The sequence below is a fragment of the Cryptomeria japonica genome, chromosome 10 (assembly GCF_030272615.1).
Source record: "Cryptomeria japonica chromosome 10, Sugi_1.0, whole genome shotgun sequence".
NCBI classification, from domain to species: domain Eukaryota; kingdom Viridiplantae; phylum Streptophyta; class Pinopsida; order Cupressales; family Cupressaceae; genus Cryptomeria; species Cryptomeria japonica.
In genome coordinates this window covers 506,614,235-506,630,310 of record NC_081414.1, presented here as the reverse complement: position 1 = coordinate 506,630,310, position 16,076 = coordinate 506,614,235, and the positions used below count along the sequence as shown (strand labels likewise).

The following is a 16,076-nucleotide window of genomic DNA, read 5'->3' as shown; positions in this document are numbered from 1 at the left end:
TTGTGTAGGTCGGCTTCCTTTAATTAATTAATTGTATTTGTTTTACTTAAATGCCTTGTAAGTAGGGTCGGCCCTATTAGCAACACGTTGAGTATTTTAGGCTTTGTGAGGTGCAGTTTAAGGTTGTCGTGGGATAGGGCTCTGCCCTATACTTTTGGGAAAAGGGCCCAACCCTTTAGGGCGGATTCCAATGTTGCCTAAGGCAATTGGAATCCGCCATTCCCTAATTAATATCAACATGTCATTCCCTTTGCATGGCTAATCTGAACCCTCTCATATGCTTAGTTCAGTTATTAAACAGTTAGTGAATGAATATTAAAATTCTAAATCTATATTTAATAGCATGAAAACTTATTTTTCCTTGAAGATCGCACTAGGTTCTTACAAACATTGTGCTTAAATAGCTGGTAGTGTTAAATCTGATTAATTGGAGGTGTCTGTATGTTTTTCTTGAATATGCTATCTTAGTTAAGCAATTAGATTTTCTGTATCTCTTTTCCCTATCCCTTTTTTTTTCCTTTTTTTTACCAAGAAGCCCCACAGTCCTGCTGAATTAGTATCAATCTAACTGAAATCAACCACTAATGAGACTGTTAGAATTTTAGGGAACTCACCCGAAAGTTATTCATCAGATCGTAAGTCCCCTTTGTGTTTCCAGCAAAACACATCAAACCACTGAGTAATCCCACAGTCAAGACCTGATAGTCAAAACCTTGAGGTCATCCCCTTTGATCAAACAAAAAACAGCATTAGGGATTTCTTTATCTCAAGAGAAGATAGGATACTGGGTGAGATCATTCCATTCTGCGTTGGCCGGATGGAGTTTGCAGCGATGCGACTTTAGACACGTCAACAGAATTGGCGCTAGAAGGAGGGCCTTTGGAAGGTACCTTGCAGCAAGTTGAGTCTAATCGACCTTTTAAATGCTATATTCGGGATATGAAAGATCCCTGTTAAACCAGAAAACCCTAAAAATCAAAAAATCTGAAAATACAAAAAATATTTCTGAGTCAGTATGTTGAGTCAGCCATTTCATGAAGACTGTCTGCAATCCAAAATTTTCCAATTCCAACAGAGGTTGAGTTTGCAGCTATACCCCAAGCGGTTGTTTGAATATGCATCTACAGCTCACTGCAAAATTCATGGTCGAGCTCGCATTGCAAGGGCAGATATTCCTTTGGGATATCCCTAAATCGGAGAAGTTAGTACAGCCGGATATTCCCACTCCTCTGTCCAGCATCGAGGAGTTTAAAAGATTCAAGAATTTGATTGAGAACCAGTTTGGTCTCGAAGAGGAGTTATGCTTGGAGAACGTGTTGTCACCTTGGTGGTGCAGAATTCACCGCACCCCACACTCTGAATTCACTTGCTCATTATGCATGGAGGCAGTCAGTCAAGTCAAAGCCCAGTTTGGACTGTCGAAAGATCTAGAGGAGAACATCACCAGCAATGTGTGGAGTGCCTACCTTGTTGCAGACGAGTGTAGACGAACGCAAAATCAATGCAGCGCCGCACTCCCCGATGATGAAAGGATGGAGTTGCCAATTGCTAAGCAAGATGAACCGGTCAATCGAACCAAGGCAGCAGATGAATTTATTATCCCTGTAACTGATGAGGACAGTGTTCAGAAAGACGATCAAGTGAGCTTTGTGGATCAGCCATAGGTTGAAGAGCAGTTTGCAGCAGCCTCACCAATGGACGATGCAGTCCAAGAGTCCGTCGAGGATGTTTTTAAGGGCCAATTAATTGAACGATCCCTATTGTTTGAAGACGTGCTGACAGAGGTGCCCAAGGCTGCACTGTTCACACAATATGAAGATGCACCACCAGATGATGCACCCCTCTTTCTTGAGTTCGAGTTTGGTTTTGAGATCAACTGACAGCCTACGCCACCCGATGAAAAATCTGAAGCTGATTTGCACACTATGAACGCTACCAAGATGCTGCACCACCAATTGCGACCTCCTGATACAGCTGCTGAAGCCTTCCCGCCGCACAACCCACCATACAATACTCTGCATGACTCAGAAACTGGCCAGGTTGTTTCTTTCCCTCCTACTGTTAATTCTAAAAATTTTCCGTTTAATTTTGAATATTTTGGGAAAACAACTTGTAAATGGATTAACCACGGACCTAATGAACTCCCTCAATTGATGATACTGCCCGACATCCTGGTTAAACCTGAGAGTGGCCAACTGAAAATTTTCTTTTCAGAATACAAAGACAAACAAGCCAAACTGAGAACCATTCCCGCTGCCCTGTTCCTGCTGCACATACTGAAAAATCTTCCTGGATCGGGAACGCATGCATGCAGCCCGCATTTTGTACAGTCAGTTTCTCCTTGTACATAGTTTAGGTTTTTGTTTTCTGTTTTGTTCGTTTTCTGTTTTTAGCTTAGATTTCCTGTTTTCTGCTTTAGTTTAGTTTGTTTTCCATAAAATTTAATGAAGATGGCAAAGGATCACTACAAAAGTTAGTGAAGATGATGACAAAGGGGATGACGCCAAAAACATAAAAAAGGTAAAAGCATTATTTAATATGCAAGTGAAAACAAAACCATAACTACAACCCACAAAATAAAGTGTTCGCAAGTTAGAAAATAGACTAGAATAATTTAAAAAGAAATGGATTAAACCCTTTAATATCCAAGGATCCAATTACAGAAAATTCATCAGTCCTTGCTTCCCTATCCTCACTCGTACAACTCACACCTCTCAAAACACCAATAGCTTCTCCTCTGCATATTCCTCAAATTTCACTACCCTCTGGCAACTCCCTACAACAACCCACCAGCCACATGTAAAAGGGTTCCCATACAATCTGCACCAAGCCATCTCATCCCCATACACCACACTTCATACAAAGTTGAATGACTGCAGAAGTGTATGCATGTGCCCTTGTATGCTTGCTACAATGTATGATAATATGAGTGCTTGACACCCTTTTCCCCATCAAGACCACTCCTCTAAATATGTGTGGTCCCTCTCACCTCTCCTTGCAGACATGGCTTTCTGCCCTGGCAGCTGTACAATTTTTCTTTTGCTTAACTCAATTCTTCCTATATGATTGTCCTCAGCAATCCTTGCTCTGTTTTGCTTCTCAAAATTGGAAATTAAAAGAATCATATGATGGAAATAAAATGAAGGCAGTTGCATCAATACATACCAATTACAAATTTATGGAAACGGTTTCTAAAAGTTTGGGTTAAATAATTCTAAGTGCATATTTTTCCAATATAATTTAGCCAGGCTGAATATGGAGTTTTTACAGAAAATTTTTACAAGATAGGTATCCTGATTTTTTTTAGCAACAAACAATTCTGGATGTCTTGAGAGAGAAAAGGTGAAAACCCACCTGTTCTCTTCCCCTGTTAAGCTAATAAGTTTCAGCAATTTCTAGAGCAAAATATTGGATGAATACTGTTGCAGGGAGATTTCAGCACATGCAAGGATAAAGTAAATTTGAGATTGACAGCAGTTGAGATGCCCAATAAGAAGAAAGTAGTCCCACAATTACAGGTATATCTTTTTTCAACAGCGAGGCCAAATATTTGGAAGACAGCCTTTGATAAGACTTTTCAAAGATTTAGCACACCTTATGAAGATGAATTCCCTCTGCAACCAATTCACCTACTCCTAACATGATTCAAACTTGTCTAAGAACACATGTTCAAAACCCAGACATACCAAGTAAAAAGAAGAAGATTAGTGAAGAAAAAATAAAGACCACGTGGAATAATGCACAAACTAAAAGTGCCTGCCACAGAACAACCGTGGTTAATTAAGCCTATGGATCACCAGTTAAAATGGTCCTAAGGCAAGGAGAGAGTAGACATAATTTTGCATCTTGTCATGAGCCATACCTAATCCACCTTATATGGTTGGTCTGAATTGTTTATTGTAACACAATCAGCCTGGTCTATTCTATCTGGTTCATTTATTGCCCATCAACCTGGTTTATTCATGTCTAATGACATTATATCAATCAGATCAGAAGACCTATTATTAAGTTGCAGACACAAAAAGCAATGTTTATTAATGATATTTATTATATTCTGATTATTTAGTAATTAATGTGTTAAAACACCTAATTAGTATTCACGATTTATGAATGGTTGCCATGGTTGAGAGCATACGATGAAGGAAAGGCAGCAACCTTTCAAAGGGGTCGCTGCCACTAAAGGACATGACCACTGATGGTGATCTTTCTACTAAGGATCGGGGTGGATAAATACCCTCCACAGCATCGAAGAAGGGAGACAACAACCTTGGAAGAAAACAGGATAAAGAACGTTATCTCCTGCACTCACTGTGTAATCTATTATGATTAATATGATGTAATGTGATGTTATAACCTATACATGTTATATCAGATTTTTGGAATTAACAGTGGTTATAAAGACTTGTAATAGGGAGAATGGCTGATACGGCACCCTGTCAATATGACCTGCAACAGGGATAACAGCTGATAAGCACCTTGTCAATAAGACTTACAATAGGGAGAAGGGCAGATAAGGCACCCTATCAATGTGGCTTGATTAAGAAAGAACAGTGGATAGGGCACCCTATCAAGTGTAGCTTATTTCAGGGATAATGGTTGTTAAGGCACCCTGACAAGTCACCTATTCTATCTTGATTAGATTTCCTTTAGTTATAATCTATAATTCTGAGCTTTACATTTGCAGTTATTTGTAATTATAAACTGTTTTTAGCTTCATTAATAACTGATCTTTCTTTACTTCATATTCTTTCTAGATTTCATGAATCATAGTTAGTCTCTCCTTATCTTATTGATCATAATCAGTCATTCTGTATTTTATTATCATAGTTAGTATGTTGCAATTGTTAATGTTTAAGCAACACACAAATCTGAAACAAAATACACAGAATATATCCTGGGAAAACCCTCCACTTGAAGGTGAAAAACCCAGCCCACTCAAAAATGAACTTTATTATATCTCTGGAAATGAATACAACTGTTGATAGTTTCAGATTACTATCAATCTCAATAAGATAAGTTTGATTCTCCACAAATCAATCTTGACAATGAAGTCAAATGATACATCTCTTATACATTCTATAAACCTTCATAAGTCTGAAAATTCAGAACACAGAAAACATATAATATATCTGATCTGAAAGACTACATACACAGTATTCTAAACTTGCTACAGACAAACGAGAGAAGCCAGCAATATATGTCTATCCATTTGTCCAAGAAGAAGAGCAATGAATATAAAGAATTGGAATTGCAAGTGAAGAGACTCCATGAAGGAAGAAGAAAAGACACCAACAGTTACATCTTCACCGACAGCCATATGGACATGAAGAGTCACCAACAGCCACAACTACACCGTCAGCGACAGAGACATGAAGAGTCAACGGCAAAGAAGTGAAGAGACTCCATGGTGGAGAGGAAGAGTCGCCGACAGGAAAGTGAAGAGACTCCACGGTGGAGAGGAGGAGTTAGATATTATCTTCAATCTCTATCGCAGCTATAAATCTTCAACACTCCCTCTTATCAAGAGAGATCTTCAAAATGTCATCACATGACAAGTACACATAGCTGCAACCAAAAGAATGTCAACAAAAAAATCTCATCACAGTTTTTCTCAAATAAAAAATGTTATCTCAGCATAACAATATTCACCATAGCTACTCCTAGAGGGTGAATCAGAAAAACAGAAAATAAAGTCATGAAGTCACACACACAACTTCCACCATGGCTACTCCCAGAGGGTGGATCCACCATAGCTACTCCTAGAGGGTGGAACAAGGGATTTCACCTCGAACTTCTCTCTCAGAGAAGAACTTGTTAACCAAGGGATTTCACCTCGAACTTCTCTCGCAGAGAAGAACTCATTAACAAGGGCTTTCACCTCAAATTTCTCCATCACAGAGAAAAATGCATTAAGCAAATTTTCATGATGATGTGGCTCCCTCTGAAGCTGAAATGTAAGGCTTCCACAAGCTCCCTCTGAAGCTGAAATCAATCTTCTGACCTCTTCGTCCAAGGTTACTTCTGACGATATGTCAAAAACTCCCTCTGAAGCTGAAATCAATCTTCTGACCTCTTCGTCCAAGGTTACTTCTGACGATATGTCAAAAACTCCCTCTGAAGCACAGGATCTACCTTCAAGCGGTTAGGCTCTATAGAAGGAACCTTGCTCTGATACCATGTTAATGTTTTAGCAACACAGAAATCTGAAACAGAATACACAGAATTTATCCTGGGAAAACCCTCCACTTGAGGGTGAAAAACCCAGCCCACTCAAACATGAACTTTATTATATCTCTGGAAATGAATACAACTGTTGATAGTTTCAGATTACTATCAATCTCAATAAGATAAGTTTGATTCTCCACAAATCAATCTTGACAATGAAGTCAAATGATACATCTCTTATACATTCTATAAACCTTCATAAGTCTGAAAATTCAGAACACAGAAAACATATAATATATCTGATCTGACAGACTGCATACACAATATTCTCAACTTGCTACAGACAAACGAGAGAAGCCAGCAATATATGTCTATCCATCTGTCCAAGAAGAAGAGCAATGAATATAAAGAATCGGAATTGCAAGTGAAGAGACACCACGAAGGAAGAAGAAAAGACACCAACAGTTACATCTTCACCGACAGCCATATGGACATGAAGAGTCACCAACAGCCACAACTACACCGTCAGCCACATAGACATGAAGAGTCACTGGCAGAGAAGTGAAGAGACTCCATGGTGGAGAGGAAGAGTCACCGACAGGAAAGTGAAGAGACTCCACGGTGGAGAGGAGTTAGATATTATCTTAGATCTCTATTGCAGCAATAAATCTTCAACAGCAATTATTAGTCACTGATACATTAAATTTCTAACTTGTTTGCTGGGTTTCCTATTTTAAGAGGTAAAAGTATTCCCTCTCTAACCCACCCTTAGTAGTTAAGAGTTGAAACCTAGGGTAAACTAGGGCATATCATAAAAGAGGACATTACACATCTATCGTACTTCTCCTCGCAACACCATACTTGGTTCACATCATCTGTCAAGCACATAAATAGGAAAGCAGTGATCAACTAATGAGCAGTTCACTGTGAATCCCATTAGTAATCAATTGGTAGAACCTGCACAAAGAGATTGTGCTATTCAGAATTTATGCAATATAAATTGAAGAAAATTTGTCCAGAATAAGAGAAAATGGGAACAGAGGCATCAGAAAGGTTTCTACTACTGATGAATGGTGCTTACCCTAGATGTTAATAGCTATCAGCTAGTGGGAACCACACGTGCATACAACATAGCCATCATGAAGGTTGAGTTAAAGTGAAATCTATAACTGGGGAGAATTGTCATCCATATGGTCACATGAATTTTATATGTTAAACATATAGGGTTCTATATGGCACAACACACAGCAAGCCTGTTTCTAGATGCAAACTGGATGAGGACATGAGATCTAATGCAGATTATAACCCTGCACTACCTACTGTGTACAGGTGGATGCACTTCAGTCTCCGATTAGAAATTTCAAGAGAGTTTGATGAGAAGAAAAAGGCTGTGATGACAAAGATGAAGATTACGATTGTTGATGACAAGTTGATTTCTGACGATGAGGGGCAGAGTATGAATCACTTGGATGGGGAGAGGATGGCCAAGATAATGAATAAAACCGAATACTCATGCCATCCCACAGTTCAAGCACCAAACACAACATAAAATTTGCAGAATCTCTCTTCCATGATTGTGTGTGAGCATTCAATGGTCACAGTGTTCACTCAGGATGTAGGAAACAAAGGCCTCATCATGGTTCCCTAGTTCGGCAAGACCTCCTTAATTTGTCAAAGTCCAAGCCCAGGGTTCACCGACTTGATAAACTTCAAATATTCACTGTGGACTGGCTTCCAAAACAGCATCCCACAGTTCTTATGCACAAACTCTTGAAAGAAGGATTGGTGTCAACAAAAGCAGAGCAGCAGGAGAACAAAGATCAAGAGGACCTTGAGGGTGATAATAAGGTTCAGGATAAGGTGAAGAGTAGCAATAGTAAAATTCTTCATATACTTGCACTGCACAGGATGATCCAAGTGAAGTTCACATATTTGACCCACAGTTTGCTTAAATTTCATACATCATCTTGATAACTGAGACACCTGATACTTTTTACACTAGTTTTGGATAACCTAAGGCTCATGTCCCAGGCAATGCTAAATATTGCTAAGAGGATGCATTACTTTGACTCTACAATGTGGTGCAAACAGGAACCTAATATTATGTAGGGGATGTCTAGCAAATCGAGATTTGTAAACTTTCATACAAGGTTTCTGCAAATATATAAGAGCTATGGATGATCATGTAACATATTCCAGAGATACTTGTGCAGTAGATCCCAGACATGACTTTCCCACATGTTTACCTCTCAATGCACTGGGCATTTAAGGAGCCAATATGCCATAGAGCACAATTTCATGTTCCAGTATTTCACAACAAATAAAGCATAATGTGGGAATAATGGCTTAACAACTCAAAACAGACAGTTTAATGGGCAGACAGAGCACTGAAGGAAAAAGATTAGCTATGGACAAGGTCAGCGTAATTTCAAAGATTAGCTATGGAAAGGCAGCAACAGAGCAACTTCTTGTTGCCCATGGAGAGCTTGCCGCAAAGATGGAGATTGTATTTCAAATTGTGCAATGCATCCCTAGTTCAGCAGTTTTGGATCTACTGTTGACCAAGGCCTCCTTAATTCATCAAAGTCCAAGCCCAGGGTTCACCCACTTGATAAACTTCAAGCATTCACTGTGGACTGGCTTCGAAAACAGTACCCCACAGTTCTTATGCACAAACTCTTGAAAGAACGCTTGGTGTCAACACAAGCATAGCAGCAGAAGAATAAAGAACAAGAGGGCCTTGAGGGTAATAATAGGGTTCAGGATAAGGTGAAGAGTAGCAATAGTAAAATTCTTCATATGCTTGTACTGCAGAGGATTGTCCAAGTGAAGTTCACATATTTGACCCACAGTTTGCTCAAATTTCATACATCATCTTGAGAACTGAGATGCCTGTGATTATTTACACTAGTTTTGGAGAACCTAAGGATCATGTCCCAGGCAATGCTAAATGTTGCTAAGAGGATGCATTACTTTGACTCTACAATGTGGTGCAAACAGGAACCTATTATAATGCAGGGTATGTCTAGCAAATCAAGATTTGTAAACTTTCATATAAGGTTTCTGCAAATATATGAGAGCTATGGATGGTCATAGTAACATATCCTGATATACTTGTGCAATGGATCCCAGACATGACTTTCCCACATGTTTACCTATCAATGCACTAGGCATTTGAGGAGCTAATATGCCATAGAGCACAATTTCAGGTTCCAATATTTCACAACAAATAAAGCATAATAAGGGAATAATGGCTTAACTACTCAAAACAGACAGTTTAATGAGCAGACAGAACACTGAAGGAATAAGATTAGCTATGGACAAGGTCAGTGTAGTTTCGAAAAGTCCAAGACCAACTATGGTAGCAGTCCCAACTCAGTGGGGATGAAAGGCCACATGACTAGGTTATAGATGAAAGGCAGCAACAGAGCAGCTTGTTGTTGCCCATGGAGATCTTGCAGCAAAGATGGAGATGATTTTTCAAATTGTGCACTGCAGTAGTTAGTGGGAGCTAAAGGCAGAGCATCATATGTGGAAAATAATTGAAGAGGTTCAAATCCAAAGAACTGAGGTGTAGCAGATCAAAGTTAGTGTAGCAGGTTCTTCAGGGTCCAAGATCAGCTGGAGTATTAGCAGGAGCCACCAAGTCATTTCAAGCAGAAACTGTACCTTCTATGTCACCTATTGTCACATGAAATTGCACCCTACTAGACTAGATTGAGCATTCCAGTGACACAATGAAAACAACCTCAAGGTGTGGGACCTTTGTGAATGAGGTTAAGTTTTTGGAGAAGGCCGGCTTCCTTTCTAATCTAGATGCCAAGTATTGGTCCAACACAACAATTAGAAATCCTACTCTAGTACTATTCTACCAGCTTGCAGGAGGAAAAGGGAAGAAAAAATGCAGAAAATGGAAGGGGAGGTGATACACCAAGATTAGAACATGTTTCTTCCTGCCCTAAACAGCACAATACATCAACGAAAATAACCAAAAAGACTTACACAGTTCTCTATTTCATTACTTCCTAGAGGACATATGGAGGTTAGGGTTTGACAAGATGCTGGAAGGAAAGGAATATTTACAACCAGTAGCATATGGACATTGAAAACAAGGAAAATGCATTCACACATGTAGGCAAGATAGATTTACACAACATATCTGAAGAAGAGAAGAGGTAGACATTAAATTATCATTAACATGAAGACACGGGCCAAGTTACAGTGGCAGTGGTGCAAAATGCATGGGTCTCTATAGAGAACTGAAAGAAGAACCACTAAAAGATATTACAAAGTTGCCTTTATAGGTCAAGCATAACTGAGATAAGAAATTACAAAGCAGGGTTAAACCCTAATCCTACTAGGGTTAGCAGAAAAGATGAAATCAAATTTGCAAATGAGATAATAATCTATGATGTGTGCAAATCATTTCTTCCTGGGACGAAATTAAAAGATTGCGATAAAAATTGGTTGCTGGAAAGGACAATCACTTCCCAGGCAATCGGCTTCTGAGATCCTCTATGACAAACTATCAGGCAAAGTACCCCTGCAAGACCATAAAGAAGCATGTTTGTGTGCAAATCTTCTCCTGTAGGGTATGGGGAATAAAGTACTGGCAACATTCTGTAGCCTTGGGCCCCAAAAAAGGTCATTGGGGGAGTTGGGAGCATTAAATTTCATCTACTATATCAAGCTCTGCCACAGAAAAAGTCCACTGCCACAGTTGTTGGAAAGTTTAAAATAGGGCCATCACTTGAACTATTGGCGAGCTATCAGACAATGTTGAAGGCTCCAATGCAGGTTAAAACAGGACTGTCAATTGAAATGATTGAAGGTCATCGATTAGCTTCACTACCCAGTTAAAAAGTCAAGACTGCTAGAACGACCAATGAGAAGCCGCCACGTGGAATGCACTATCCTTTATCCTTCGGGCCCAAATTTGAAAAAATGCCTTGATGTTAAGTTGGTTGGAGTTTGCATAGGTTTCGAGAACCCTGACGGGCTTTGATAGCAGTTTTGAAACCCCTTTTCATAGTCAAAGATCAACTCAATGAGCTTTTGAAACTTCTTTTTGCAAAGGTTGGCACTTATTCAAAGTTGCGAATTGGCCATCGGGTCCTAACATGGTTGTGAGAACCTTGTCAAGATCCGACAATGGTTTTGAAACCTCAAGACTTTACTGACTCGAAAGAAAAAGACTTCAAAAAACTTTGCAATAGAGAGCTTGTTGGGACTTAGGAAGATTTCAAGAACCTTGTCAATGCGCAACGAGTTTGTCACAACCATGTCGGGACCCGATGGTGGTTTCGAAACCAATGAAGAAAGCCAAAGGTAGAAAGTAAGACCTGCAATTTCAAAGGAAAGATGACTTTGTAGGAGTTAAGGAAGGTTTTGAGAACCCTGTCAGGGGCGGACCAAGGTTTTGCAACCATGGGTTTTTTCCGCCAACAAAAGCCAAAACTGAAGGAAGAGGGCCGCCAACTTGTCAAGACGTGGAGGAGTTTTCGAAACCTTGTTAGGACCCAACAAAGGTTTCGAAACCAATGAATTTTGCCAACAAGACTAAAGAATTAGCCAATTTTGGATTTCTTCTAGTGGGGTTTTTAATTGAAGCCTAGGGGATGACCCTTTAAGATTTCTCAAATCAGTTATAATTGGTAGGTAATGAGAAGGTGCATGAAATGTCAACATCACCCCTTCCTCAATCAGAAACATCTTCTCTTGTCCCCCTTCCTCATCATTCTTATCGGGTTATCTTACACTGTGTCAGTCGAAGAGGGAGATAAACATGATCCAATATTTTAATCAATTGATATGGTTATTTTTGTAATGATAAAATAATAGTTTAGTTATGATAAAACAAAAAACAGCGGCTTCACAGAATGAAATAGCATCAACAAGAATAACAAAAGCTCAAGGATAAGCAAATTAGGCATAGCACTGGAAAACAAAAAATAAATAAATCAAAAATCAACTTCTAATCTAGTCGATGCAATATGTTCATGAGAATTCACAGGAAGTTAATAAAGCTTCAAGTATAAAATCCCTGAAATCAAGAAAGTATATAATGACAAACATAGGCTGTACAGTACAAAAGAAAAAGTACCTGAAGGTCATTGCATAGCTTTACAGCTGGCCTATCAGCAACTATTGACCGATCAAGAATTATATTTTCTGTAAACTCATTTGCTTTTCCAGAATCTTTCTTGTCCTCATAATATAAAAGTTGTCTGGTTTCTGAATCAACAGCCAACAACAGCTCATCATTTCCTAGCCGATTTTGATGTGTAACGGAAGAAGGTTTAGTGCGTTTAACCACCATAGTCATCACAGCAAGCTTGTCCTTTTTCCTTCTTTCCTTGTGTTCTTGGAGCACTTGTTTCAGAGACATGTTACTTACAGTGTCACCACTAACAAGCACAAAATCACCTCGCACCTTCAATGATAACATGAGATGGAAATCAAGATTTGAAATCTTTAAAAACAAAACAAAGCATAAAATGGATTATAACTAATAAAAAATAACTGCAGCAAATTAAAATTAAGATGCAGAACCCTTGAATGGCACTGTTAACATGAGATACAAACAGGATAATCATATGCATACTGAGCCACTTAAGGGATATTCTATTTTATGTAGTAAGAATTATATCTGGAAATATGAACCTAATTCTAATCAACGAGAAATAGAACCAAAAATAGGGATCTGGAAACTAAAGAGAAGAGTTTTTCAGAAATGAACAGTGAGCTTCTTTATGTGATATAAGAGACACATCCCTTTAATAAAGACTAGTGGATCAGTTTTTATGTTGTAACTTGTAAATAATGCAATTAAAAAATGAACAGACTCATTTATTATATAAATGAAGTTTGGAAACATATATTTCTAGAGCTTGCATAAATACGAGGAAAAGCATCTTTGCAATATACCGCTAATGTCCTCATATAAGTCTAGAATGAGACATTAAAATGGAACCCAAAAATTTGTAGAGAGCTACTAATTTTGCAATGACAAATTCTAAAAGGTATGAGCTTAGTAACTGACTATTAACACAATCATGAAAACCTGGAGCTAGAGTGAGCAGAATAAAATTCTACGCAATACTAAATATTTGTACAATCATTACATATTACGGGAAGTAGAATGAGAACATTATTCCTAACCTTCCACTTTGTTTGAATAAAAGTGCAATTAAATTATTCTAATATTAAATACATGTTTTTCAGAATCGAGAATAGTACAGAGTTGGTATTATCAATGCTGTAGTGCATGAAGCCATGATTATCTATCATAAAAATATTTTAGGAAACACTTGCCCCTGACGTTGGACTGATACAGCAGAAATCCTGCCTTAAAAATCTTATCTAATAGAAATGTTGGAACTATCAGACAGATTTAACTGCTCCTTAAATACTTAGACAATATGTTCCACAATAAGATCCATTAAATCCTTATGTTCCATGATCAAATCTGCATTACCAGGCTTATGGGTTGTGCAATTAGCCTATGATGTGTTGTAGGGCTTCTTCAGATTCGATCTGCGCCATTTGACCCTCCAATTTTTTCCAATGACTAGAACTCTTCTAATGGCTTCATGGTTAGGTTTTCTTTCTCACCTTTGGTGGCTTCGGATCTGAGAGATGGCTTAGAGGAGTCTATTAATAATTTGAAAAGTATCAGATATGTTTTCAGTTTTGAAATATGAGTATCAAGATTTTTGCTATTGTCTGGGTCTTATTCTCATCTTTGGTGGCTTCAGACCTGAGAGTTGGCTTAGAGGAATCTATTAATGATTTGAAAAGTATCAGATATGTTGTCAGTTTTGAAATATGACCTGACCTTTGCTCTCCTCCAATGCCTTTGTTGCACACTAACTTTGCGTGGTCTATTCATCTCTCTTTGGCCGGTCTATGATTATGTCATCCACCATTATTTCTTCCTCTAAAGTCAGGGCCTACAGAGGATTTGTCATTTGTGCTAACTCTAATGGCTCAAAATGGTGATTCCTCTTACTTAAATAGGCTCTTTAAAATTCATCACCATCCAAGGAGCCTTTCCCTATCTTGTTATCGGGTGATCTTCTTTTGGAGTGTCCTAGGGTCCTAGTTTCTTTGATCTCTGTAAGTTTCATCTTGAGTTCATAAGTGTAATATTCATTCTTCACCTTGGATTTGTCTCTATGCCATATGTGATATTGATAATTGCACATTATTAATAAGTCGATATTGGCAATTGCACATAATTAATAAGTTTACATAGGATTAAAAATATTTAATTATCCTCACCTATGCAACTATAATGGAATGTGTGCATCTTGACTCAAGGAACAAAAGTGCTATCACCAGCTCATCAGTTCTTAGTGCCAGCTATGTTCAATTAAACCCACCTTTGTCTTGGTCAGATTGAGTTAACTAATCCACTAACTGGCAATTCAACCCTTCAACTCTTAGACTGAGTTAACTCTCCATTGACTGAGAGCTAAACTCGAGATCTTTGCATTGTCATATCCTTGAGTAATGCATCCAAGAGGCCTATTTATATGTACTTCATCCATCTATTTGGTGGTTGATTTGATTGATTCTCATTATTGATTTCCTATATTTTGGAATAGCATTCTTATTTGCACATTCTAACCCTTGAGTGAATGTTATTTTGCTATGGTAACCTTCTTCATTCACCTAGAACTAGGCAGGTGTGATCAGATTCCCACCAAATATTACATGGTACCAAAGCAATGTTGGTGTTTGGAGCATGTTCCTCTCCATCAAGGAGTAAGGGTTTTATCTAGGCTTCACATTCCAATCTTTGTTTCAAAGATTTCTAGGTCAGAGCAATTCCCACCATTGCATCCAAAGCAACTAAGATACTAAGGTCTAGCCTTCATTTGTCAAAAAATGGACATCTAGATGTCAATCTTTTTCAATTTTTGGTTACATGGATGTTTGGTATCTTTTGCAAATAGCACAATTTTCGCTGCAATTTTGAGCAATATGGACAATGCCATTGCATTCAAAAGACATCAAAGCCTATAGATCAGCTATAAATTTGTCCAATTTAGCCAAAAATTTAGCAGAAGAGCAAAAAAATGCCCAAGCTTGCACAACATTATACAGCCTAAGGACAATACTGTGTAAGTCAAAAATATTAAATTTATGTTTCAAAAAAATAGTTTTTTTCAAAGGTCACAAGACATGCACTTAAAGTGTTTTTGTTTTTTTTGTTTTTGGCAAAAGGGTAAAAGGTATCATGCATCTATCAAACTCCCTACCATGGCCTGTGATGGTAGTGGTGAGCACCCCCATGCCCATAATATATTGCTCCAACACCACAAATTCAAAACCTGATGGTCTTGTCTTGAGAGGCACTGACCATATTCCTTCACCCAACAACCACCCCAACTCTAGCTCGCAACAAGCACCTCCACCACTACATCTCTAGTTCATCACCAAACACTGCTCATGCACCACTAGGGCATAGCCATTGCTCTACCACCTTTGTGCCATAGCTGCACCAGTCAGTACCACCTTTGTGCCATAGCTACACCAGTCAGTAACAACGAATATACCATACCAGAACTCTCCATTTGGTTTTTCAATCTGGGAGGTCAACTTTGGAGGCACCTAACTTGCTCATTCTACAATTATTTTCCAAGCATTTTTTTAAATGAGCTATTTTCCTTTGCAGTAGCATAATTAATTTCTACTCACAGCTCCTGGATTTTTCAAAATATCAGTTTGCTGACAGAATTTGCCGCTCAATCTGAGTTTTTTGAACTTATAGGCCTCATAACTTTCACAAACAGACTTAAATTTGTGTTCCTTTTAAAGAGGAGAGTTTTTCAAGCACTAGGCAACGGTGCTAGCTCTATGTTCTTATTCGGCCCTTTGATTCTACTTTCAGCTTTCTAGACCAC

At 38.4% G+C, this 16,076-nt stretch overlaps 1 protein-coding gene across 1 annotated transcript in view; it reads right to left on the bottom strand.

Annotated features, from left to right (window-relative positions):
• Window positions 1–16,076, bottom strand: part of LOC131079639 (uncharacterized) — a 326,487-nt gene that overhangs the window by 282,732 nt on the left and 27,679 nt on the right. The window contains exon 3 of the mRNA XM_058017643.2: window positions 12,269–12,598. Within this exon, the coding sequence (XP_057873626.2) occupies window positions 12,269–12,598 (330 nt within the window). The remainder of the gene's footprint in view (window positions 1–12,268; window positions 12,599–16,076) is intronic.